Source organism: Saccopteryx bilineata, chromosome 6 (assembly GCF_036850765.1).
Source record: "Saccopteryx bilineata isolate mSacBil1 chromosome 6, mSacBil1_pri_phased_curated, whole genome shotgun sequence".
Taxonomy (NCBI): Eukaryota; Metazoa; Chordata; class Mammalia; order Chiroptera; family Emballonuridae; genus Saccopteryx; species Saccopteryx bilineata.
In genome coordinates this window covers 126,933,973-126,961,116 of record NC_089495.1, presented here as the reverse complement: position 1 = coordinate 126,961,116, position 27,144 = coordinate 126,933,973, and the positions used below count along the sequence as shown (strand labels likewise).

The following is a 27,144-nucleotide window of genomic DNA, read 5'->3' as shown; positions in this document are numbered from 1 at the left end:
TTGGGCACTTGCAGCAAATGCCTGGCATGGGAGCAGCCTGTGCCAAGGAAAGTCTTATGATAAGACCACCATTCTGCCTGACCTGTGGTGGCGCAGTGGATAAAGCGTCGACCTGGAAACGCTGAGGTCGCCGGTTCGAAACCCTGGGCTTGCCTGGTCTAGGCACATATGGGAGTTGATGCTTCCAGCTCCTCCCCCCCTTCTCTCTTTCTCTGTCTCTCTCTCTCTGTCTCTCCCTCTCCTCTCTAAAATGAATAAAAAATAAATAAATAAATAAATAAAAAAGATCACCATTCTGTGGACTGGTCCACCAGAAACTGCATGCCGGCACAACCACCCTGATGTATAAAGATTATGGACTCAATGATCTCAGTAGAATTTGCTTATGCTCAGAATGAGTTCTACCTTAGCAACCCCCAAAATAATTCTCCTAGTGTCATTGGTCCCCAAGTGTAGAAAAGTTGGCCACCACCAAATATAAGCAGCAGCATGCTGAAGGCAGGGCTGCGGGCTCACCTGTAGCATTCTGCTCCTTATGCCTGTGAAGAGCTGCTCATAGTTCCAGTCACGTCGGTACACCAGTGTGGGTATCCCCTTAAGCGTGAGCTTGGGTTTGCCCTGGAGGAACCGGCTGGTGACCTGGCGCTGAATCGTCTCCAAGTCAAACTCCTGCAGGTTTTCGCCACCCTCCTCCACCTTGTACTGGCAGTTGGAGAGGATCAGTGGAGTCAGGTCCCGCTCCACCTCGTAACTGATGACGTGTAGGTCAGCAATCTCAGAGGCATCAACAGAATAGCTGAGGGCATAAGGACATAGTACTCAGGGAACTGTGGCCGGGACTCCAGCCGTAGGACCCAGGTCCCACTCGCTGTCCTCAGGAGTCTGAGCAGATGGGACAACACAAAAATCTGTGATCATGCCGTGAGCACAGCTGGAAGGGGCATTGGCCAGAGGAGTCAATGTGCATGCGGCCTGCAGACCCAGCTCAGGTGGCCTCAGAAATGGTAGGGGGGTGGGGGGTGCAGGGGGGGGTCAGTGCGCCACCCGCACAGGCTGTGCACTCACCTGCTGTTTTCATTGGAGAATTTTTCCACTGTGTAGACCATTTCGTTGTGTAGGCTGATAAGGTAGTTGACTAGGGCAGTGGAACAGAGGCCCAGGCCCTGGCGACGTGGCAGAATGATCTCAAACTCTGCATCCAGGTCAAGGTCAGTGCTGCAGTAGTTTTTTGGTAGCTTGATTTCACCTTAAATGGCAGGATTATTCGTAAGCAGCAGCTGCTCCTTGCTGTTTTCTGCACAGAACCCAGGCCCCAGGGAGCCTGAAGCAGGAGCCGCAGCCCAGAATCTCAGCCCCCAGAGCTGGCCCAGGGGTCCTCAGGGGTCCTGCCTCCAAGTCTCTTCTGTGCAAACCAGGTTCAAATGTCCTCAATGCCTTCTTGGTTCTACATCGAGAGACCCCCCAAGGACTGAGGCTGTACATTTCTGGCTGTGTGATGTCACTACGCCAGACCCCTCCACCTGAGAATACTCCGCTATACGCACGCAGCACAGTACTATGTGGTCACAGAGACTGAAGACAAGGGCCATGAGGATGCATGCTCCATTGTGTTTTATGTTAGAGGGGAATGTGCCACTCACCATTGGTCTCCAGTGACCGCCTCAGCTTGTTCCATGTAGTGAGAAACACCATGACTCTGCAGAGGAGTAACCTCTTCAGCCCATCTGTCAAACACAAGCCCAGCCTGTCGAGGTCAGACCAGTGCAGCGGCACTTACGCTCTGTGGGCACAGCCAGCTTGGCTCTGGCATGCTCTCACCAGCGCAACCCAAATGCTGTGTGACTGCCACAGCTGAGTCTGAGGAGCCAGAGAGAGTCTGCAGCAAAGCCTCTGATGGGTCCTAAGGACTTGCGGCACACACCCTTCCCCCTGCATCCTGCTAAAGGCCTGGCCTGCCCCCATGCCCAGCTGCAGCGATTCTCCAAGCCACCCAACAAAGGCAGCCCTGACCTCCTGTGGCAGCAGAGTCATACCTGAGCTGTGACTATTGACAAAACCCCTGATGGACTGGTACTCAGCCTCTGAAGTGTTCTGAAACTGTTTCACAAGGTCCCGTTGCAGGGCCAGAATCTCCGGCAAGAACTTCACCAGCCTCAGCTCTGCTTCCTGGAGAGGGAGGGAAGACGACCCAGTAACAGCTCTTACCTGCCAAGAAATTGTCACTGGGGACATAGACCACGGGGCTGACTCGGATGTGTGTTTGTGCTTCCACTGGTCAATGTGGCGTTTTTATACAAGACCCTTGGAAGTGGAGAGAAGGCTATGTCATGCCAGCAGCAAGGACCCCCCAACAGATGGCCATGTGCTAGCCCTTGGAGACAATGGTGTGGGCAGGAAAGTCCGTGTTCTCACAGCCTGATGTAACACATGTGACTGCCCAAAGCTGATGGCAGAAATCGGACTCTGGGACCCACAGGACATGCTGGATGTGGACAGACGTGGCCAAGAGCAGAAGACCCAGATTCTAGGCAGCAGTGCAGCATCCCCCTGGGAGGCATCCTGAGCATCCTGAGACCTGAGCATCTTCAACAGTGAGCGATCAGGGTCTCAATGTGAAGCCCTGCCCACTGTGAATTCACTTCCTTTAACTGACCAGTGGGAATTTCACTTCCTGCTGAACTGCAAATTGCACTACTGGTCCCTAGAAAAAAATAACTAGGAAGTCAGCTCTAGAAAATGCAAGTTCACACTCTCCCTCCTGGGAGCACACCCATGCTTTTCTTTCCCCCTCCAGTCCCCCATAGGCGTGCACCTCCTAAGCTCTAAGGGACCCCATGAAACTTGCAACCAGGGGAGCAGGGGGCAGCGGCAGCTTGTCCCAGACTAACCCCCTGAAACCGTCTCCAAGGCCCTCTTTTCTCTGACTTCCCAATGAGCCAAACCAGCCCTGCATAGGCTCTCCTGTTGTGATTTGTATCCTAAACCCTTCCTTGTTTTACTGCTCTCAGTTTTAATAAACGTGCTTCTGAAATTAAATCAAAATTAAAGTTCAAGTGCATTGAAGTTAGAAACTGTGTGTTTCTGGTGCTGATGTGATCAACAGATACACTTCATCTACCCTCCAGCCCTCTCTCACCCGAGTCTATGAACTCAAACAGTTCAGGCATAGGGAAGATTTTGTTTAATTCTGGCGAGGCATTTTGGACTAAAGCTTTTCATTCATGGATGACCAAGTGTTCCTGGGTGCCGGGGATGAAGACGGACGCACTGGGAGAGGCTTCCATTCTCTTCTCTCTTGCTGAGGGCTGGGGAGATGCTCCCGGGCTCCAGGTCTTTATGGATTCCTGTTGCTCCCAGCTCGTGTGTGTGCCCATCTGTGACTTGTGCTCTGCCCACCCCGTGCAGCCGCCTGTGTCTGAAGGCCCCGGCTCTGACCCTGTGTCCTCTGCTACCGACATGCCCCTCAGCATCAAAGCACTGACATAGTCTGTCAGATGTCCCACCTTTAGGAAAGACCAGACTGACTCTGAGCTGGGCCCTCAGGTCGAAGGAAAAGGGGGCCAGTAGCCACAGCGAGGCCCTTACCTTCTGGAGGAACTTCCAGAGGACAGGCACTGTTTCCTTGCCGTTTTTCTGCTCCACGATGTGCTGCAGACACTCCACGGAGACCCTTGTCCTGCAGCTCCACATCTTGGAGCAGTGGACCACACTGCGGCAGGGCAGGTGGGGCAGGAAGGCCGCTGGGTCACCGAATATGATTCTGGCCACCGGGTCGGAGCTGACGCGCTCATCGTGGCTAATTAGAGTGTTCACCACTAGCAGGCTTCTGTCCAAATGCTGGGTGAGGAAACGGAGACAGGACTGTGGACGTGCGATGCTACAGCCACCCAGTGGGGACGCCCAGCGGGCAGCAACCTGAGCGCAGAACGAGGGTGTCCAGCGACTCGTGTTCACATAGAATCAAATGCTCGTACTGGTTTGCGTTATTACAACTCCCACACTCCTGGTTTGTGGGTTTTATTCTCCCCAGTTAGAATGAGAGTGCGAGGTTGCTCATTTTGATTCCTAGGTTTTATTCTCCCCAGCTAGAATGAGACTCAGGCTTGCACTGTATCCCCACCCTCTTTCTCACTGCTGTTCATTGCTTGATGGGCTTGTCACTCTTAGGGACATCGTAACCTGATCTATGACCATGAGTGCACTTTTGGAGGGTCGCTACATGGTAGTTTATTTCCCCAGCTCTCTCGCCCTCACAATCTGCTGCAAAAAGAAACGGAGGCCCTGGACAGTTAGCTCAGTCAGTTAGGAGTGTTGTCCCGAAACAACAAGGTTGCTGGTTCGATCCCTGGTCAGGGCTCATACAAGAAGCAACCAAGGAGCGCAGGACTGAGTGGAACAACACATTTTTTTTTAAAGATTTTTTTTAAATTTTAATTTAATTTTATTTTACAGGGACAGAAAGTCAGAGAGAGGGATGGATAGGGACAGATAGACAGGAACGGAGAGAGATGAGAAGCATCAATCATCAATTTTTCGTTGTGACACCTTAGTTGTTCATTGATTGCTTTCTCATATGTGCCTTGACCGTGGGGCTACAGCAGACCGAGTAACCCCTTGCTCGAGCCAGCGACCTTGCGTCCAAGCTGGTCAGCTTTTTGCTCAAGCCAGATGAGCCTGCACTCAAGCTGGCGACCTCGGGGTCTCGAACCTGGGTCCTTCCACATCCCAGTCCGACACTCTATCCACTGCGCCACTGCCTGGTCAGGCTAGAACAACAAATTAATGCTTCCATTCTCCTTCCCTTCTCTCTCCCTTCCTCTCTCTCTAAAAATCAATAAAAATTAAGCCCTGGCTGGATAGCTTGGTTGTTTGGAGCATTGTCCCAGAGTGCGAGGTTGCTCGTTTTGATTCCTAGGTTAAGGCACATGCACTTCGATGTTTCTGTCTCTCTCTCAAAAAAAAAAAGTAAAAAGGAGAGAAAACTATACTTTGCACTTTCTAAACTTCCCATCACTCCTCAGCCACACTCACCCACAGGCGTCAGGAGGGAGAAGATCAGGGACAACACGAGGGCATGTTACCTGGGCAGAGGACAGTGAGATCTGAGCCTGGCCAAAGGCTTCAACAGCCCTTCCATAAGGGACATTGGCCAGAGCACCCAGGGGCTGCACAGGAAAGACTGTATCCATCTTTCCTAGATGAGGGTGGCAGGCAGCTGTCACCTTTCCTCTCTCACCTCCAGTTCAGGTAAAATGAGAGTCTCCAGAAACCTTTCCCAGGAGTTTCTCTTTCCTTTGGTTGACAAGGTTGCATCAAAATTTGAAGAACCTGCAAAGAGAAATGTGTGGATTCCCCAAGGAACAAAACCCACAGCAGTCTACCTACAGTAAAGACCAAGTGAAACTGAAGTACTGTGGGGGTGGGGATGGATATCTTCTTCTAAATTAACCTGAATATTTAAAAATGGCTCCTGCTGCAACCCTCAGCCTTGTATTCTTTGTGAAGAGCTCCCAATGTCTGATGTTGGAGACTGCAAAGCCTCCCCATGTACACTAAGCACCTCTGTGCAGGCGACCAGAACCTTGCAGGTCTGATCCCCGCAGGAGCATGAGAAGGACAAAGCAGTGGGCCCCGCCCCCAGCACCACCAGCAGGTGCACTTCTTCCTGTTTGCCTCCCCACCCAGGATTCTGCCCCCACCACCATCCTTTTGTCTTCCCTGGGCCCTATGGTCTCTGCAGTGTGCCCTGCGGCCCCCCCACCTGCACCCCACACCCAGTCCCTCACTCTGGCTAGAGAGCGGGTGATGCTCCTTGCAAAGTCTGCGCAGGACAAGATGGACCGTGATGGCCGTGTCGTCAGCGCTCTTGCCTAGCGTCTTCATCAGCTGCTCCAAGTCCCTGTGGAGGTGCTGCTGCAGAAACCCTCTCAGGTCCCTCACTGCGGGCTTGATGATGTGGCTCAGAGCCTGCGGCAGCCAGAGAATGATGTATCACACAAGGTGGAGGAGACAGGGAGCTCAGTGGAAGGCAGGATGGCTAAAAAACGAGTGAGCCAGCGGGTTTTGCTGGCAGGGGTGGGAAGGCGAGGGTGGGGGGGTGGGAGAGGTGGAGAGATGGTCTCTGATCTTGTCAGCAGGAAAGGGGATGCCTGTTCTTACATTCCCTTAACTTAGAGGAAGCTACATGCTCTTCTTCCTCCCACTGCAGGCCTCAGCCCCCCAACCCCCTGAGCCACAGCCCCAACATGGGAAGACTATGACTCTGCATTAGCTTCCCTGTTCCCGGGTGGAAATGGAGCTGGCCATTTAAAATGGGGTTGACGAGAGCTGGTGAGTGCTTCCCCACACCATCAGATGTCACAGAGGGGAGAGGCAGGGTACCTGTGTTCTATGTCAGTTTGTAGATTAGGTAACCAAGACAACTTCAATATCCTCAGGAGGGGCTAGGGCAGGGGTCAGGAACCTTTTTGGCTTAGAGAGTCATGAACACCACATATTTTAAAATGTAATTCCGTGAGAGCCATACAACGATCCATGTACGTTACGCATTATCCAATAAAAATTTGGTGTTGTCCCAGAGAACAGCTGTGATTGGCTCTAGCCACCCACAACCATGAACATGAGCGGTAGGAAATGAATGGATTGTAATATATGAGAATGTTTTATATTTTTAACGTTATTTTTTTTATTATTAAAGATTTGTCTGTGAGCCAGGTGCAGCCATCAAAAGAGCCACATCTGGCTCATGAGCCATAGGTTCCCGAGCCCTGGGCTAGGACTTTTTAGACAGAAGGACACACTGTGAGACACTGCAGGAGCAGCTCATCACCATAGGAACTAAACAGAGAGAGGGGCAGCACACCACGTACCTGCTGGCTGTGCGCCACTCCCAAAAGCATGGCCAGGTGAGTGAGTAACCGGGCGAGAAGAAAAGCTACGGGGGACAGCTGTCGGTCAGAAACTACCGGTTGGGAACTGGAGGTCGGGCTTCCCAACACATGGCCAGTCTGAGTTCTGTCTGGGTTTTCTCTGGGAAGAGCAAGAGACGTCAAGGTGAGGGCTGAAGGTCATTTCTCCTGAGCTCTCAGGCCCACACCAGCCCCTTAGGCCTGCAGACCAGGCTCATGTTATGGAAGAGAATGATGTTAAAAGTACTCTTTCTGCTAAAGCCAAGACCATGTTCCTAGAAGTCTTCTTCCTTCTAGAACCACCTTCCTGGCTGACCAAAAGCCCACAACCTTCTGAGGGAAAGTGGCTGAACGAGACGGCACTCAGGGCCATCACGGGGCCGCACGTCAGGACGGACGTCTGAAGTCCCGCGGGGACAGGAGGTGGGCTCAGTAAGGAGAGTTGACGCTGACGTGGGGACATGTGACCACTGGTCTCCTTCTCCCAAATCAAAGACCAGGACCCACGGTCTGGCAAAGGATGTCCTACTGAACCCAGATGGCAGGTACTATATGATAGACATGACCAGTTGCAAAACTGTTACCCATTCTAGGACATTCTGATGGTTTGTGGAGCTAACCGGTTAGAACATTTGAAACTGTAACTGTGCCAGGATAGCCAGCATGGACAATGACCACGCAGAGGCCCCACCTGCCACCCTAAGGCAGTGCTTACAACCATCCTCACCTGGTGTACAGGTGCAGGACTGTGAGACCAGGTTTTACCTGGATCCCACAGCATTCGGGAAGACTATGTCTCCTTTACTTTCTTAAGAAGAGGAAACTAAGGGAGTTGACAAGTGAGATGGCATCTGCCCAGAGAGACAAGGGACCGGTTTCTGGCTTTGTAAACTTTAGTGTCCTTCTGGGTTAGGTCACTGATATGTGCCAAGCATATGTCAACAGGAGCATGCCTCAGACAGTCCCTAGTGGGAGACGTGGCATAAACAAGTATTCACATTCATAAGGACTAAACACATTGTCTGTTTTGCAGGTAAGAAGCCAGCTGGCCAATGACATGACAGACTGGGATATGACTACAGGGACTGTGGCCTTGACACCTCCCAGCACATCATTGGTACACAGGCACTACAGCAGTGACACCATGTTTAGTACCAGTTTCTCAGCCGGAACAGAGACAGCCCACAGCCCAGGGTGTGACCGGAGGACACAGCCATACGTACTGGACAACAGTGAATCCTTGGGTGGGTCTGTGATCCTTCCCTCCAATGGGTGCGCCGCAGTCGATGCAGATGCTCTGCTCCATGGGCATGCCGCACTAGGACAGAGCAGATGGCCTCAGCCCCGGGACCCACACCAGTGCACACATGATGCAGACGGCAGACGGACCACGGAGCAGCGGCTGCCCCCAGGGGTGCTCACTGGTGCATGTGTATCGATGGGTGGCGGGGGGGGGAGGGGGACAGGGCACATGTTCTGTGCCAATTATGTTGAACATGGGCAAATCTGGGTCTTTCTCAACAGGAGAGACAATTGAAGTTTCCCTCCCAGACAGAATCATCAGTGTGTGTCTAGCCAGTGTTCCATCCTGGGCTTTGTCTGCTCTCCACCCCCTACTGTCACCATTTCGGGCGCTTTCTTTCCTGATACTGCGAGCGCCGCATTTCCTCAACTCTGTTATGGACTTCTATTTTAAAAAATAAATAAATACCTGACCCGTGGTGGCACAGAGGATAAAGCGTCAACCTGAAATGCTGAGGTCACGGGTTCAAAACCCTGAGCTTGCCTGGTCAAGACACATATAGGAATTGATGCTTCCTGCTCCTCCCCCTTCCTCTTTCTCTCTCTCTAAAATGAATAATATCTTTTTTTAAATTTTTTTTATTTACAGAGACAGAGAGAGAGTCAGAGAGAGGGATAGACAGGGACAGACAGACAGGAACGGAGAGAGATGAGAAGCATCAATCATTAGTTTTTTGTTGTGACACCTTAGTTGTCCATTGATTGCTTTCTCATATGTGCCTTGATGACCATGGGGCTACAGCAGAGCGAGTAACCCCTTGCTCGAGCCAGCGACCTTGGGTTCAAGCTGGTGAGCTCTGCTCAAACCAGATGAGCCCGCACTCAGGCTGGTGACCTCGGGGTCTCGAACCTGGGTCCTCTGCATCCCAGTCCAATGCTCTATCCACTGTGCCTCCACCTGGTCAGGCTAAAATGAGTAATATCTTTAAAATAATGGAACCATATGGTCTACTGCTTCCTCGTTCTGCAACACTGGACTCTGTGCTGGCAACTATGGCTCGTACTCTGGGACAGACTACAGACAGGCACGGCTGGCATAGTCTGGGGTGAACCTGGCTATCACCCTTCACAGATACAGAAGTCAGGAAACTTAGAGCGGAGGGTGCATATCAATTAGTTCCCTCTGTGTCTCTCATTTATTTATTATTATTTTTTTAAATAAATAAAATTTTATTTTAATGGGGTGACATCAATAAATCAGGGTACATACATTCAAAGAAAACATTTCCAGGTTATCTTGTCATTTAGTTATGTTGCATACCCATCACCTGAAGAGAGATCGTCCTCCGCCACCCTCCATCCAGTTCTCTCTGTACCCCTCCCTCTCTCATTTAATTTATCGATTAACATTTGTTGCTTCCACAGCCCGCTGCTGAGCAGGCAGATACCAACGACCCTAACAAGGGTATTGGGACTCAGGGATGAGGAACACACAGGTCCTGCCCCCCAGCTTATGAGCTACAAGTCTTTTTCCTCTTCCTGGCTCTGCTCTCTGCCCTGTCTCTTTTCTCTGGGCTGGTCATCCAGCTTCTGACCCAGTCCCCACTTTGCCATCACAGAAAGGCACGTGTCTGCAGGCGCCAGGAAAAGTGGCTAGCACTGGTTCCTAACCAGCAGCCATTCTGTCCCCCAGGGGACCCATGGCATCCCTGGGTGTCACACTGGGGAGAGGGGTGCTCCCAGCATCTGGTGAGGCCAGGGATACTACACACCCTGCAATGCACAAAACAGCCCCCAGTAAAGAGGTATGTGCAAAGTGTCGAGGCTGAGAGGCTGGCTGGGCACACGGAGCTCCATGTAGAGCTTTACTTGGAACACCGGGGACAGCCCTCAAAACAGTCTATGTTCTCCTGGAGAGACAAGACCTCATTATCCTCCTCCTCCATGCTCTCCCACCCCTCCCAGCCCTGAAGGAACACTCGTTTTAAGCCCCCCAAACCCTGCTCCAAAACAAGACTCACCTCTCCTACACAGCACTGGTGACCATTGGGACACACTGTTGGGAGAACAATGGGACATGCATTGGCTGGTGAGGTTTCACCTAATGACCCACAGTTCAAAGGGAAAGCTAACTCTTTCCTCACTGGCCTGACTACACTGGATGCAAGGCGGATGTGTCCCAAGTACGTATGGGAAAGTGTCTCTGAGTTGAAGTCTACAGAGCAGAGAGAAACTAGATCCCAGGCCTATGCTGGGGTTACTGTGGAAGGCAAGGTAGATAGGATTTTATATACTTCTGTTTTCTCTGGGGGTTTTTGCCACAAGCATGTTTTAGAACAACTTTTAGAACATGTTTTTTAACTTTTGATTATTTACTCAGGCGAGAGCAAAATTTACATAAAGTCATGGGTGACATGGTTCTGTCTCCCAGTTTTATTTTTTCTAAAAGAAACATCTTTAGATCAAAAAACTTGGTTGTGTTGTAACTGAGCCTCTGATGTAAGTGGTTCCCAGTGTCCTTCTCCCCAGACGCATAGTCCAGGGAAAAGGAGCAGGTCCTGCAGGTCCTTGCCCATGACCAGGAAGGACATGATGGTCATCTACACTCTGCAGGCCGCTCCTGTCCCACCACGCACCAATGGCAGGAGGGGAGGGCACTCTGGGACCCACAGGCACCAACCACATGAACTCCCACTCTAAGCCAACGGCTCCCGTGGCATCAGGAAACTTTTCAAAGCTCAGAGAACTGTGACTGTCTGAGACATCAATACTTACTATACCAGCGGACGTGTTCTAGACCCTGCCAGTTTCTGGCTTGAGCCTGCAAGTCCTCGGGCATCGTTGGGAGATATGCTGTCTGAAAAACCAAGAAAGCAGAGCAATGATCAGGCAGGAGGTCCAGAGCAAGGACACAGACGTCTTGTTTCCTTTCTTCTTGACCCCAAACACTGAAGAAAATGTCACAGCTCTCCATGAGACAACCAAGAGTGAGGCAAGACTGTCACCGTCACAGTGGACTTTAGGATCAGGTGAGACAGAGGCAGACTTGAGAAAACAAGCACGTTCAGCAGGTCCCCCGGCAGGGGCTGGTGTCTGCCGGTGACCAAGCAGAGCGTGCAGTCTTACCACCATGGTGGCTGGGGAGAAGGCCAAGTTCTTCAGGGGTTGAAGGACTCTGTTTTGTCCACAGAGGAGGACAGCTGCAGCATGAACGGCCATTTCTGTCACTGTGCCCTCAGGGCCACCGTCACCGGGATCTGTCCTCAGCAGCGGCAGTGTGTTGGCCACAAGAGATGTGGCAAAACCTCTCATGTCGGGGGAAAGGATCTGGCTTTCTTCAATGAACTTGTTCATGGCCTCACGTTGCTGACAGGAACACGTTTCAATGTTAAAGCACAAAAGAAGAAGGCACGCTGAATTCACTGGTTTGCTCTCAAGTCAGTCACACATTTTTTTTTTTTTTTTTACAGAGGCAGAGTCAGAGAGAGGGATAGAGAGGGACACACAGACAGGAATGAAGAGAGATGAGAAGCATCCATCATCAGTTTTTCGTTGCTACACCTTAGTTGTTCATTGATTGCTTTCTCATGTGTGCCTTGACTGTGGGCCTTCAGCAGACTGAGTGACCCCTTGCTTGAGCCAGTGACCTTGGGTTTAAGCTGGTGAGCCTTGCTCAAACCAGATGAGCTCATGCTAAAGCTGGTGACCTCGGGGTCTTGAATCTGGGTCCTCTGAATCCCAGTCTGATGCTCTATACACTGCGCCACCACCTGGTCAGGCGACATTAGTTTTTAAATTGTTTTTATTGACTGATTTTTAGAGAGAGAAAGGAACATTGATTTGTTGTTCCACTCTTTGGTTGATTCCTGCATGTGCCCTGACTGGGGATTGAACCTGCAACATTGGCGAAGCAAGACAACACTCCAACCAACTGAGCTACCTGGCCAGGGCCTTGACTTTAGTTTTACCTATAATTCTAACAGCTTTGGGTAAAACAGAAAATAGTCTCTCCATATGAGAAAGGTGAAAACCCCTATCCTAGATTTAAAAATTATGGGCAGACAAGTACCCTCCGAATATTGAGACTATGGCCACAAGCCCTGGAGACAGACACTCACCTCTGGCTTGGGGTGCAGGCTGGCGTTGCAGGACTGGTACAGAGTGGTGACCTCTCTGAAAAGCGCCAACAGTAGGTAGACTGCCTGTTGGGTCTGGGAGCTCCTGCAGGCCTGAGAGCAAGGACACCAAGAAAGACTTTGTAGCATATACAGCTCCTGCCAAGGGCCAGAGCCCATGTGCTTCAGCACCTACACCACGATAGGGTGAGACTTTCTTTCTTTTTTTCTTTTTTTTGTATTTTTCTGAAGCTGGAAACAGGGAGAGACAGTCAGACAGACTCCCGCATACGCCCGACCGGAATCCACCCGGCACGCCCACCAGGGGGCAACGCTCTGCCCCTCCAGGGCGTCGCTCTGTTGCAACCAGAGCCACTCTAGCACCTGGGGCAGAGGCCAAGGAGCCATCCCCAGCGCCTGGGCCAACTTTGCTCCAATGGAGCCTCGGCTGCAGGAGGGGAAGAGAGAGACAGAGAGGAAGGAGAGGGGGAGGGGTGGAGAGGCAGATGGGCGCTTCTCCTGTGTGCCCTGGCCAGGAATCGAACCCGGGACCTCTGCACGCCAGGCCAACGCTCTACCACTGAGCCAACCAGCCAGGGCTTGAGGAGACTTTCCTAAGACCCTACAGACCTGGACCCTGAGCCTCAAGGACTGCCTCCTGGCAACAGCCAGCTCCAAGGCTGCAGAGTTCACAAAGATTTCTACTAGACTCAGAGCACATGTAGTAGAAGTCTCATGACAGCATAACAGATGCCACCATCTATTCTCTGACCACTTCCTGGTCCTGGAAACATGTCCTGGCACAGTGCCAGGGGAAATGGGGTCTCCAAAAGAAGCAACACCAGAACATTTGAAAGATCAGACTCTATTCATTTTTTATTATTATTCAGTGAGATGAGGGAGGTAGACAGACAGATCCCCACATGCGCCCCTACAGGGATCTACCCAGCAACCCCCATTTGGGGGCCGATGCTGGAATCAACCAAGCTATCCTCAGTGTCTGCAGCTGATGCTTAAACCAACAAAGCTATCCTCAGAATCTGGGGCAGACGCTCGAACCAACAGAGCCACTGGCTGCGGGAGGGGCAGAGGGGAAGACGGAGGGGAGGGTGGGTGTGCGGGAGAAGCAGATGGTCACTTCTCCTGTGTGCCCTGACTGGGGACTGAACCCAGGGTGTCCATATACCAGGCCAATGTTCTATCCACCAAGCAAAACAGCAAGGGCCAAAAGATAATTCTAAACACCCTGCATCCATCTCTCTTTAACACAGAGAACTGCATGCACGCATAATAGGCACATGCTGGACAGTGAACACCCATGAGTACCCACACTGCTGGTTGTGCCCACATGCGTCCCATCAGAGCAATCTTGTAGGAAGTGATCTCAGCAGGGTCTCAGAGAAAGTAACTGACAGACACAACATAGAGGACCTGCTGTCACTAATGGCCTTGGCAGGTCAGTGAGACGAAGCAAATCTGTCCACCCAGCTCTTCTATTATTGCTTGCCAGTGGGGGCTAGGGAACTGTGGCTTCCAAGGCGCTGTCACCCTCTGGGACACTCCACTGCATCGTGGGATATAACAAAGGAAAGAGGCAGGTTCTGAGAGGCCTTGACCCATCCTACCTCCAGAGCAGTTACAAAAGCCAGGGGTTTGCATTCCAGAATGACTTTGCCCACAGCGTCACGGACAGCCTTGTACTCCTCTCCATGCACCAGGTAGCGATCCATCTGGCCTGGATAGTCCTTCTGCAAGCCCAGGAACACAGAGTTAATCATGGCGGGACGGTGGGGGTAACGTGTAGCAAATAACTGTCTGCAGAAGGAAAAGAAGCTGGCGATCACTGGAGGTTCAAAGGTGCTAAGCTGGGACTCCAGGCGGGCTTGTGGCAGGGAAGTGCAGTGCTGTGTGGGACACTCCTCCAGGCTCCCTGCAGCCGGAGGGGTGGACAGAGCAGGGAAGGAGGAGGCGATGCCAACCTTGCCTCCACTCAGCAGTATCAGAGGCCAGGTGACTTCACTCAATCTATGCTCCAATTGGTAGTTAACCCCCCCCAGAATGTCAGCGTTTTTAGTGCCACTATGAACAATGCAATTTGTTTATTTCTGAGCACAAGGAAAGGACTGTTGCACCCTGGTTCTCCCCATCCCCGCTGCTGGGGTAGAAAGACCTTGTCCTACAAGCCCAATGACTTCTACTTTGCTGGAAGCAAAAGCCACAGACCCATTTTTTTACTGCTCCCGTGGTCCAGCGGGATCCGAAGTGATGCCGCATAAGGACTACAGGAGGACAGCGGAGCAGAGGCCGGTGCAGCACACCTCTCCCTCAGGCAGCAGCACACCTCTCCCTCAGGCAGCACGCACACCTGTCCCTCAGGCAGCACGCACACCTCTCCCTCAGGCAAGCTGGGAAAGGCCATCACTGGTGGAGCTGACTGACTTGGGACACAAAGGCCCAGACCAGACGCCAGCCTTCCTGAGTGGGCAGGAGGAAGTTGGGGACACCTGCTCCTGGGAGGGGGGTGTGCCCAGGGGTGTGACAGTACCCAGGGGGGTTGGGACTGCTCCTCACCTGCTGTGCAATGACTTCCTTGGGAAACACCCACTGGGCCGGATGTCCGGGCCGGGACAGATACTGTACAAACTCTATCCCCCGAAGGCTCGTGAGCTTCCTCACCAGGTACACCCGGTACCAGTCATTCTGGACCCGGGCGCAGAAGTGCTTGACCTGTTGCAGGAACTGCTGCTTCTCCTTGGCCATCTCTGCAGAGACCAAGGATAAAGCGGTCAGTGCCGGGGACAGTGTTGTCATTCAGAGTCTGGGACAGACACGAAGCTAGTAAAATAGAAACTTGGAGTAAAACACCAACTTGAGGGAAAGGGGCCAGTGTTACTCTGAGGACCAGTCTCCCACACTTCCCGGATTTCTCTGTAAGGGGCTCTGAGCCGAGGAGAAGAAAGGTGCAGAGGAAGAACTTGCCCAAGCCTGGCCGGAGCTCTGAGAGGACCTCGGAAGCCCTGTCTAGGCAGATGCGGATCCGGGCCATCTCCTGCAGGTATTCCACGGAAGCCTCACAGGCAGGTTCTCTGTGATGCCTTCCTGACAGACATGCCTGGAGTAACTGACCATCCTCCCGCAGGAATCTCAGGTCATCACTGGTGGGGAAAGAACTATTCTTCTCGTGGATGGAATCCTGGGGGACCAGATGGAAAAGGGCACTCTTTTGTTTTGTTTTTTAATTTATTTTTAGAGAGGAGAGAGAGAGAGGGAGAGAGAAAGAGAGAGAAAGGGGGAGAAGCAGGAAGCATCAACTCCCATATGTGCCTTGACCAGACAAGCCTGGGGTTTCAAACTAGCGACCTCAGTGTTCCAGGTTGCTTTATCCACCGTGCCACCTCAGGTCAGGCCAGTGATGTTCTTTTTAATATGCAAGCCCAACCCTCCAGAACTTGCCATGCAACACGTAGAAACTACAGGGAGGATGAAGAAGGCTGTAGGTTTTCGGGTTCGTTTTTCTGAACCCTGGAAACCTATTCTCTCTTTTTTTTACTTTAAGACCAAGAAAGAGGAGACAAAGGAAACCTCTGAGGAAAAAAAATGGTGTATGATCTAAAGTTTTCTCAAATGCATTGTAAAAGTTTTGAACATAACAAAAAAAATGAAGACAATGGCCTGACCTGTGGTGGCCCAGTGGATAAAGCATTGACCTGGAAATGCTGAGGTCGCTGGTTCAAAACCCTGGCTTGCCTGGTCAAGGCACATATGGGAGTTGATGCTTCCAGCTCCTCCCCCTTCTCTCTCTCTCTCTCTCTCTCTCTCTCTCTCTCTCCTCTTTCTCTCCCTTTCTCTCTCCTCTCTAAAGTGAATAAATAAAATTAAAAAAAAAAGACAATGAAAATGGAAAGTATTCGAAGTCCCTCCCCCTGGAGCTAAACATGAACTTGAATGGTATATTGTCTAGCCTGTTTTCATTTTTTTTTCTCCTGCACATCAATGCCAATATAGACAATGACTGAGGGCAGAGGCAATGCTTTTGAAACCTCTCCCCTTTTTTTCCCTTGCCTGGAACACCATGTCCATTAATTTCAGCCACTAAAATTGTATTCTGTGGCCTAGGCTGGTTGGCTCAGTGGTAGAGCATCAGCCTGGTATGTGGATTTCCCAGGTATAATTCCTGGTCAGGGCACACAGGAGAAGCCCTGCCTCTCCACCTCTTCCCCTCCCTCTTCTCTCTTTCTCTCTTCTGTTCCCGCAGCCATGGCTCCATTGCTTTGAGTGAGTTGGCCCCAGGCACTGAGGATGGCTCTGTGGAGCCTCCACGTAAGGTGCTAAAATAACTCGGTTGCAGAGCAACGGCACAAGTTGGGCAGAGCATTGTCAGTAGGGGGCTGGCTGGGTGGACCCCAGTCAGGGTACATACTGGAGTCTGTCTCTTTCCTTTCCTCTTATTTAAAAAAAATTGTATCCTGTGACTTTTCAGAAGTGTTTTTCCATTGTGCAAATGATGTGGTGCAACCAGTGTGCCAAAGAAATCCAGGGAGGGGTGACGCTACCTCCAGACATCTGCTGACCAGGATGTAGAGCTCAGTCTTATCTTCCCCTATGAATGCTTTCTTCTCCAACTGGGACAAGTAATCCTGAATGTAATCTTTCACTTCGTGGAAGCTACAGAAAGAGAAGTAGTAAACCTGGTTATCTCAGGTCCGGACGTTTATTTTGAAAAAACAAATAAATGAAAACAATAGCTGACTTATCTTTGTCAATCTCCCTATGTAAATATATGCATACATACATAGGTATAGTATGTCACATGACTTTATTGAAAACGTTTCAGTATGACATTGGAGAATATAAAATGTTGCATTTTAGGGCCCTGACCAGTTGGCTCAGTGGTAGAGCACTGGCCCAGCATGTGGGAGTCTCTGGTTTGATTCCTGATCAGGGCACACAGAAGCACCCATCTGCTTCTCCACCCTTCCCCCTCTCGCTTCTCTCTCTCCCTTCCACTCCTGCAGCCAAGGCTCCATTGATTCTAGCGAGCTGGACCCAGGTGCTGAGGACGGCTCCATGAAGCCTCCACCTTAGGGGCTAAAAATAGCTAGGTAGCAAGCATGGTCCCAGATGGGCAAAGCATCCTCCCCAGATGGAGGTTGCCAGGTGGATCCTGGTTAGGGCACACGCAGGAATCTGTCTTTCAGTCTCCCCTCCTCTCACTCGAAAAAAGAAGGGAGAAAAAATGTTGCATTTTAGACTGGCTGTTGCCACGTCTTGGTTTCAGGACTCCTTTGCAGTCTTAAAAATTATGGAGAACCCCTAAGAACTTTTGTTTATGTGGGTTATAGCTATTGATATTTACGGTAGTAGAAATGAACTCATTTAAAATGACAAAATTGAACCCACTAGGGATTTAAAAAAAATAACATTTAAAATCAAGCTATTTCCCAAAACAAAAATGGCTTTGTTTTCCAAGCCTCTCAGAACAGTTTGAGTCTGCCTGACCTTCTGACTTGCTCTTGCTTCCATCAGCTGTGCCTATACTGAAGTATCAGAGAATCTGCTCTGGAGTGCTGTGTATCTGGGAGAAACAGCTTGTCTTCCAGGTAATTTTAAATATTCTTCTCTGATAAATGGGTAGTTTCTAAAGATGTTGCAATGTGCACTTTGAAACTGCACCTGTGCCTCTTTAGCCAGTTACATTAAGTCAAATGGTCGACCTTGCACTTGAAGCGGAGTTGTTTCTGACAAACACATGATTCTGTAACATGAAACATGGGTCATTCGAAAACATTGGTGCACTGAGCTATGTGGAACTTGCCAACATTGACACATTCTTATTTTAAAATATGTATTTTAAAACCTCACTTTTTTTTTTCTTAGTTGTTTTTCCATTCACCGAAAGAGAGAGAAACATCAACTCATTGTTACACTTAGTTGTAACTCACTGGTTGCTTCTCACACATGCCCTGATCTGGATTGAACCCGTGACCTCTGGCATGCTGGGACAATATTTTATCCACAGAGCAACATGGCCAGGGCCAAACCTCACATTCCTAATATCACTACCCATGTCATCAAAAAGTCTTTATGTTATGAGAAAGCTGACAGGCTCACAGTAGAAGATACAAGTTTGCAAAATTTTCAGTTTTGCTTAAAAGCTTGAATTTTCCCTTCACTTGCTCTTGAGGAAAAGTAATGCCCACGTACTACAGGCTGGCAGTCCCTTGCCAAGTCCCAGAGGGCGTCCGTGCACAAAGCAGCTCGCTTGGAGTGCCACTCAGAAATTGCTGGCATGGTTTTCCTGTTGTGTGCTGCTCACGTCAACAGAACATCCGTGTCCTATCCGTGTCAAGATCTAGTCAGAGTGATGACTTTGATAGCCTCACCAAGGATGTTCTTCAGGGAAACTGCCATTCTTTGTTGTTTTTTTTTACTTTAATTTACTGTGTTTACATAGATTCAGTGTCCTATCGAATATATCTCCCTCCCCACCCCTGTGTTCCCCTTGATACCCCCTTTGGCCCCTCCCCCCAACACCCTCCCCCTTCTCTCCAGGATCTGCTGTCCTGCTCCCTTTGTCTCTGTGTTCTGTATACATAATTTCACTAATCCCTTTCCCCTCTCGGATCCCATCCTCTCTTCCTCTTTCCCTCTGGTCCCTCTGACCCCGCCTCTGCCTCTATTCCGTTCCTCAGTTCACATTGTTCATTAGATTCCTCATATAAGTGAGGTCATATGATATTTTTCTTTCTCTGCCTGGCTTATTTCACTTAACATAATAGTCTCCAGGTCCATCCATGTTGTCACAAAAGGTAAGAAATTGCCATTCTCATTTTTATTTTATTTTTTGTTACATGTCGTGAATTTGCATGTCATCTTTGCACAGAGGTCAGGCTAATCTTTTCTGTATCTCCCCAAGTTTAGCGCACATGCTGCTGAAGTAAGCACAAAACTGTTATTTTTTGTTGTTGTTGTTCATTTTAGAGAGGAGAGGGAGAGACAGACAGAGAGAGAGAGAAGAGACAGAGAGAGAGAAGGGGGAGGAGCTGGAAGCATCAACTCCCATATGTGCCTTGACCAGGCAAGCCCAGGGTTTCGAACCGGCAACCTCAGCATTTCCAAGTCGACGCTTTATCCACTGCGCCACCACAGGTCAGGCAAAACTGTTATTTTTAGGACAACCCATGCAAGGCGATGAGGAAGGGCTCCCAGGACAGTTTTCCTCATGCTGAGATGCCAGCCATTACCCACTGTGGCGTTAGTCACATTGCACATGCCAACATATTGAAAAAGGTGAATCATCTTAGTACTATATTAAAAATAGTCGTGACCGCACGGACTCCCTGTAGAATCCAGGCACCCACACTCTGGAAACTGCAATACTGGATCGTCAAGTGCCCCTACTGATACTGTCCTGGGCATCTGACCCCAACAAGGAACTTACATAAGTGGTGTCCGCCCTCTGTGGCCCAAGACTTAGCCAAAAAAAAAGTGTGACTGGTCTCCCTTCAAGTGTCCAGACCACAGGCAGCTAGGGGTGAGGCAGCCCAGGAACAGGGGGCTTGGAGGGTGTAGGGGGGGCAGTCTACCCAGAGAGCTGTCTAGATTTCCACAAAGCAACTCCAAGTCCAGCCAAATCATACACACAAAATGTTCAAACCCCCAGAACAAAGGGACAACAAGCCAGCACATCTCAGAGACAATGCCAACTTAAAAATTATGTCTTATGTTTCAAGATTTCTATCTTTTTTTGGGGGGGTATTTTTCTGAAGTTAGAAACGGGGAGGCACTCAGACAGACTCCCACATGCACCTGACTAGGATCCACCTGGCATGCCCAGCAGGGAGCAATGTTCTGCCCATCTGGGGCATTGCTCCATTGCTGCCAGAGCCATTCTAGCGCCTGAGGCGAAGGTCATGGAGCTATCCTCAGCGCCTGGGCCAACTTTGCTCCCATGGAGCCTTGGCTGCAGGAGGGGAAGAAAGAGACAGAGAGGAAGGCAAGGGGGAGGGGTGGAAAAGCAGATGGGTGCTTCTCCTGTGTGCCCTGACTGGGAATCGAACCCAGGACATCCACACACTGGGCCGACGCTCTACCACTGAGCCAACTGGCCAGGGCTCAAGATTTCTATCTTAATGTCAGTTCTATAATGTGCAGCCCCTATTGCAAGACAGAGCGTGTACCCTGTGAGTGGGCTGTCTCTACTCCTGTAACTACATCCACACTACATGCCGGGAGGTATGCCTGTCAGCGACTCCATGGTGATGTCTCTGAGCAAAGAACATCAAGTGCACACAGATGTCGCACACTTATCAGAACTGGTGGACGTTACAGAACATCAAAGGAGGCTCTCTTCGTATCGCAAGTCAACTATGTATACACCTGAAAAGCAGAACGAGACACTGGTTCTGTAATAAAATGCATTTTAAGATCTTTTTGCTTGAAAATCCTGCAGGAACCCTGTTTCATAAATGATGAACATTAAAAAGGAAAAGGATGTGTCCATGGACGAGGATGCTGTGGATCCATGTGTTACATGGACATCTAATCTCTCCTCTATGTCTGCTTTTGGATGGTTAAGTCAAAAATAGTGGTTTCTAGTACAGCCTTTCTTGCAGCGTCTTGATTTGGCCAACACCTCCAAGGACACCGTGCCAATCAGAACACGGGCCACATATGCTGAGCACCCTTTGGGAGAAGTCTTCTGAATACAGGTCACCTTCTTAGCTCTTTCTAAAGGAGAACTCAACGCCCTATGGGACTTCTCTATCCATCCACAAAGACATAGAAGTTTAGGAGCTGAAGCAAAGCTTTGAGGAGGTCTGGGACAGCCAGGGGACAGTACCAGTTACCTTCCCAAACATCACACGCCTAGACCGCTAGGGAGTTCCCACCTGAGTTCCATCCCAGGCCCCTTCCCACCACCTGCTTTCTTCTCCCTGACAACATGTGCCGTGGTGGAGCTGTGTGCATTTGCAAGAATGCAAGAATGGCCAACCACCCCCCCAATACAGACAACTAAGGCAGGTGCCGTGCCGCTGGAGAAGCCTTCCTTACGTGAACTTGCTGCCTGTCCTGCGGGGACGAGTGCAGGCAGCAGAGGGAACCTGGATGAGGAGGAAAAGCCCTGCCTGGCTGCTCAGTGGATAGAGCGTCGGCACAGCATGCAGACATCTTGGGATTGATCCCCAGTCAAGACACACATGAGAAGCGACTATCTGCTTCTCTCTCTTTCCCTCTTCTCCTTTTCTCTCTTCCCCTTCTGCAGCCAGTGGCTTTATTGGTTCGAGTGTCAGCCCCAGGCGCTGAGGATAGCTTGGTTGATTCAAGCATTGGCCCCAGATGGGGGGATTGCCAAGTGGATCCTAGTTGGGTCACACGTGGGAGTCTGTTTCTTTTTTCTTTTTATTTATTTATTTTTAGAGAGAGGGGAGAGAGAGAGAAAAAGGGGAGGATCAGGAAGCATCAACTCCCATATGTGCCTTGACCAGGCAAGCCCAAGGTTTCAAACCGGCAACCTCAGTGTTCCAGGTTGACGCTTTATCCCACTGCGCCACCACAGGTCAGGCATGGGAGTCTGTTTATTGATCTCCTTTCTTTGCACTTATTTAAAAAAAAAAAAGAATGAAAGAAAAATAAAAGCAGGCAGGGTTTTCTGGACGCCAGTGCACTGACCTGTACTTCAGAAGCAGTTTCAGGACCACGGAGCGGATGACAGGGGTCTTGTCCACAACGTCGTCAAAGGGAGACAGAGATTTTGTGTGTTCACGGCACCCTTAAACCGGAAAGAGTGAGGTAAGCTTACTGGTCACACCAGACATGTGATAGCAAGAGGGGAACTGGATGTCTAGGTTCCTAGGAAGAAAGCAACTTACTCTGAAGCTCATTTCTTAAGAGGTTCTTTTCCACAAAGAGCAGAGACAGGAGAGCTTCAACCACATCCTTGTGTGGGGGACAGTTGTCTTTGAAGCACATGGTAGACACCAGGTCCACAAAGAAGCTGGTGCACATCTGTCGGAAGCGGAAGTGCTTCTCAATGGCATCCCTTGGAAATGGTGGAAAATTACAGTCAAAGGGCTTATAGGATGGGCTCCCAATTCCCTCCATACTCGGTGCTGTGCGATGCAGATGGCATTTTGAATTTTTTTTTTTTTTTTTTTTTTACCGAGGCAGAGATAGACAGGGACAGACAGACAGGAACGGAGAGAGATGAGAAGCATCAATCATTAGTTTCTCATTGCGCGTTGCGACTCCTTAGTTGTTCATTGATTGCTTTCTCATATGTGTCTTGACCGTGGGCCTTCAGCAGACCGAGTAACCTCTTGCTTGAGCCAGTGACAAACCAGATGAGCCCACGCTCAAGCTGGGGACCTTGGGGTCTCGAACTGGGATCCTTCCGCATCCCAGTCCGACGCTCTATCTACTGCGCCACCGCCTGGTCAGGAGGCATTTTGTTATTTATTTATTTATTTATTTATTTATTTATTTATTTATTTTTGTATTTTTCTGAGGCTGGAAACAGGGAGGCAGTCAGACAGACTCCCGCATGCACCCGACCGGGATCTACCTGGCACGCCCACTAAGGGGCAATGCTCTGCCCATCCGGGGCATCGCTCTGTCGCAACCAGAGCCACTCTAGCACCTGGGGCAGAGGCCAAGGAGCCATCCCCAGCGCCTGGGCCATCTTTTGCTCCAATGGAGCCTCGGCTGCAGGAGGGGAAGAGAGAGACAGAGAGGAAGGAGAGGGGGAGGGGTGGAGAGGCAGATGGGTGCTTCTCCTGTGTGCCCTGGCTGGGAATCAAACCCGGGACTTCTGCATGCCAGGCCGATGCTCTACCACTGAGCCAACCGGCCAGGGCGCATTTTAATTTTTTAAACAAAAACATGTAAACATCTCCTGACATGGCTTGGAGGGGCCTGGAGAACAGTGCCAGGAAGGATGTGCTCATCTCCTTCTAAGAACCCTGAGCTTTTGGACCAGCTGGCTAACCTCTTAAGTATGTGTCAAAGACCCCACCACAGGGCTGGCCCCAGAAAGGAGGAAAAGGGAGGAAGCCAAGCCCTTCCCACGGGACTCCCATTAACTTTAATGACCTACCCCCCAAGAGTACTTAGGCAGCCCACAGGTACTTAGCTTACCCTCAGGTCATAGAACATGAATGGCTGTACCACAAGAGGAAAAACCACCTGCATTCCTTTGTTCTCTTGGTGATGGCTTCATATAACTTATGACTGCCTGGTTTGCTGTCTCCCAAATCTATACACATATATGTCTTGGGGAGACAATAATTTTGAGACATTAGGTGTTATTATGAAGGTCCATTTTCTCTGTTGGAATAGTCCCTTATGACCAGGTTTCCTAAAGTTAACAGAGTTCTATTTTTGAATATCGTATTGGCGAAAAAGAAAGAAGCTTTCTTAAGAGAAAGGGTATTCTACCTATGTTTGTGGGAAACCTTTAGAGAAAAGTTGTCAGGCAAGTCGGTTAAACACAAGGGGCATCTCATCTGCTCAGGAATGAGCCAGGATCGGACACAGCCCAGGCAGAATACGTGCTCACAAGGCAGGCAGGCAGGGTCGTGTGCATCTCCCAGGCAGACAGGGCACGGCTGGACCCCATACCTAGGATCCAAGGCCAGTGGTCAGTGCTAAAGCACAGAAGCTGGATGGGAGACACTAGAAACAACAATGGTTCAACGTCCTCTCCCTCGTGGGTCCCAAACCAAAGGTCTCACCGGGTAAACATCCTGCTGGCCTCTTCCTTACATTCACAGAGAGCGGTCATCACTGCCATAAAAGGCTTGTGGGTCTTGATGTCAGAGTTCTCTTGCAGGTACTGGAGGAGAAAGGCAGTGACCAGCAAGAGAATTAGTAGTAAGGAAGGGCAAGGTTAGCCAGGCCAGGTGAGCCAAGATCTTCCCCAACCCAGGGCAATAGAGATGGCACCCACCCGGCTGGCCCACTGATGGGTAGCCAGGACTGTTCCATCTGTCTGCAGGGCAAGGCCTTGCATGTACTTAGCAGTGTCTTTTTTTTTTTTTCTTTTTTTTTCTTTTTTTGGACTTATTTCAGTGTCTTTAGCTTTGAATGCTCTTTGTGACCATGCCACTTTTGGGAGAAGGTTGGTGTTCTCAACTTCCGATTGCTCCCTCTTCCTATTTTTTTTATTTATTTTATTTATTTTTTATTTATTTATTCATTTTAGAGGAGAGAGAGAGAGAAGGGGGGAGGAGCAGGAAGCATCAACTCCCGTATGTGCCTTGACCAGGCAAGCCCAGGGTTTCGAACCGGCGACCTCAGCAGTCCAGGTCGACGCTTTTTTTTTTTTCCCTGTATTTTTCTGAAGCTGGAAACGGGGAGAGACAGTCAGACAGACTCCTGCATGCGCCCGACCGGGATCCACCCGGCACGCCCACCAGGGGGAGACGCTCTGCCCACCAGGGGGCGATGCTCTGCCCCTCCGGGGCATCGCTCTGCCGCAACCAGAGCCACTCTAGCGCCTGGGGCAGAGGCCAAGGAGCCATCCCCAGCACCCAGGCCATCTTTGCTCCAATGGAGCCTTGGCTGCGGGAGGGGAAGAGAGAGGCAGAGAGGAAGGAGGGGAGGGGTGGAGAAGCAAATGGGCACTTCTCCTATGTGCCCTGGTTGGGAATCGAACCCGGGTCCCCTGCACGCCAGGCTGACGCTCTACCGCTGAGCCAACCGGCCAGGGCCCAGGTCGACGCTTTATCCACTGCGCCATCACAGGTCAGGCCTCCCTCTTCCCATTTTTAAGGTCTAGCCCCTCCTCCCTCTACAAGAGATTTCAAACTTTAAATGATAATACAGTGACCACTTGTGAATCTACCACCAAGCTTTAAGAAATCTTATTTGTTTTGGAACATTTGCTTTAGATTACTTTTTAAAGAAACAAGATGTTACAGCTAAACTGCAATCCAAATGTATCCCTCCTCTCCCCAAAGAGACTGTGGGGTCTTTATCCATATATAGAGATACTGTTATTGTTCTAAGTAGTTTTTTCTTGTTTTTTTTTTGTTTTTGTTTTTGTTTTTACAGGGACAGAGAGAGAGTCAGAGAGAGGGATAGATAGGGACAGACAGGAATGGAGAGAGATGAGAAGCATCAATCATCGGTTTTTCGTTGCGACACCTTAGTTGTTCATTGACTGCTTTCTCATATGTGCCTTGACCGTGGGCCTTCAGCAGACCAAGTAACCCCTTGCTCGAGCCAGTGACCTTGGGTCCAAGCTGATGAGCTTTTTCTCAAACCAGATGAGCCCGCGCTCAAGCTGGCGACCTTGGGGTCTCGAACCCAGGTCTTACGTATCCTAGTCCGACGCTCTATCCACTGCGCCACTGCCTGGTCAAGCGTGTTCTGAGTAATTTTAAAGATAGGAACATTCCGCCTGGCCAGGCAGTGGCGCGGTGGATAGAGCATCAGACTAGGACATGGAGGACCCAGGTTCAAAACCCCAAGGTCGCCGGTTTGAGCGCAGGCTCACCAGCTTGAAAGCAGGGTCACTGGCTTGAGTGTGGGATCACAGACATGACCCCATGGTCACTGGCTTGAGCCCTGAGGTCGCTGGTTTAAAGCCCGAAGGTCGTTGGTTTGAAGCCCAAGGTCGTTGGCTTGAGCCCAAGATCACTGGCTTGAGCCAGTCACTTGCTCTGCTGTAGTTTCCTGGTCAAGGCACATACGAGAAAGCAATCAGTGAACTAAGGCTCTGCAACAAAGAACTGATGCTTCTCATCTCTCTCCCTTCCCGTCTGTCAGTGCTATCTGTCCCTCTCTATCTCTGCCTCTGTTAAAAAAAAAAAAAGATAGGAACATTTGTATGCATGAATAAAGATACTGTTATTATTTTAAATGGGTTTAAACTTTCCATCACACTGTATCTAAGCTTCTGCAACCTGCTTTCTTCTTCTTTTTTTTTTTTACAGAGGCAGAGATAGACAGGGACAGACAGACAGGAACGGAGAGAGATGGAAGCATCAATCATCAGTTTCTCGTTGCACGTTGCGACTTCTTAGTTGTTCATTGATTGCTTTCTCACATGTGCCTTGACCGCGGGCCTTCAGCAGACCAAGCAACCCCCTGCTGGAGCCAGGGACCTTGGGTCCAAGCTGGTGAGCTCTTTGCTCAAACCAGATGAGCCTGCGCTCAAGCTGGCGACCTCGGGGTCTCGAACCTGGGTCCTTCCGCATCCCAGTCCGACGCTCTATCCACTGCGCCACCATCTAGTCAGGCTGCTTTCTTCTTCACTACATGAAGGTCCCCTCATTCATAGTAACTAACCGCTATATGATACCATCTGATGAGTATACTAGTTCCCTTTTATCCCATTGTTGGACAGTTAGAATGTTTCCAAATTTTGCAAGTAGTGGCCAGGCTGGTCTGGGCACTGAAGATCTGGCTGGAGCCCTTCCTCCTCTGCTGTCCCAAAGGTTTCACTGCATGTCCTGTGCATGAGTGGCTTCTCTAAAATGATGTGCTCTGACTTGGCACTCAGGACAGGGTGAGCAACTGAAGAATTAAACACAGAAAACCCGGCAGCCTCTGTGACAGGATCACTTCCCTTTGCAGTTCTAGCTGACCTTGTCAGATGAAGGTCAGGCTATGCTGCAGTTACACTTTGTGTGGGACAGACAGATGCTGCATGCTGAGACAAGCCTAAGTGCTCACCTTGTCGAGCAAGAGGACATACTTGGTCACCAGCTTGTCCAGCTCGGGCATGCAGCTCCTGGTCCCCAGCAGGACGTGCTCCACAAAGAGCACCACGGAGGAGATGCGGTGCCAGAGGTTTCTGTCAAGAGAGGGCGCCACCCACTCAGCTGATGAGAGAGCCAGAGAAGCCACGGGAGGGGGGCTCTGGAGCTGGAAGA

At 50.3% G+C, this 27,144-nt stretch overlaps 1 protein-coding gene and 1 non-coding gene across 2 annotated transcripts in view; both read right to left on the bottom strand.

Moving 5' to 3' along the window:
* The window catches only part of RNF213 (ring finger protein 213), a 141,026-nt gene that overhangs the window by 5,187 nt on the left and 108,695 nt on the right, over positions 1-27,144 (bottom strand). Inside the window, exons 43-64 of the mRNA XM_066234648.1 lie at positions 26,945-27,065; positions 23,998-24,098; positions 23,702-23,884; positions 22,138-22,307; positions 21,938-22,037; positions 16,819-16,930; positions 15,245-15,458; positions 14,837-15,027; positions 13,891-14,013; positions 12,269-12,379; positions 11,277-11,516; positions 10,926-11,007; positions 10,172-10,206; positions 8,132-8,226; positions 6,870-7,029; positions 5,787-5,967; positions 5,237-5,328; positions 3,586-3,837; positions 2,034-2,166; positions 1,641-1,724; positions 1,066-1,246; positions 517-796 (exon numbers count right to left, since the gene is read on the bottom strand). Coding sequence (XP_066090745.1) covers positions 517-796; positions 1,066-1,246; positions 1,641-1,724; positions 2,034-2,166; positions 3,586-3,837; positions 5,237-5,328; positions 5,787-5,967; positions 6,870-7,029; positions 8,132-8,226; positions 10,172-10,206; positions 10,926-11,007; positions 11,277-11,516; positions 12,269-12,379; positions 13,891-14,013; positions 14,837-15,027; positions 15,245-15,458; positions 16,819-16,930; positions 21,938-22,037; positions 22,138-22,307; positions 23,702-23,884; positions 23,998-24,098; positions 26,945-27,065 — 3,241 coding nt within the window. The remainder of the gene's footprint in view (positions 1-516; positions 797-1,065; positions 1,247-1,640; positions 1,725-2,033; positions 2,167-3,585; positions 3,838-5,236; positions 5,329-5,786; positions 5,968-6,869; positions 7,030-8,131; positions 8,227-10,171; positions 10,207-10,925; positions 11,008-11,276; positions 11,517-12,268; positions 12,380-13,890; positions 14,014-14,836; positions 15,028-15,244; positions 15,459-16,818; positions 16,931-21,937; positions 22,038-22,137; positions 22,308-23,701; positions 23,885-23,997; positions 24,099-26,944; positions 27,066-27,144) is intronic.
* On the bottom strand, positions 19,104-19,210 carry LOC136309768 (U6 spliceosomal RNA). Its single transcript, XR_010726414.1, has one exon. It is a non-coding gene; the product is annotated as a U6 spliceosomal RNA (small nuclear RNA).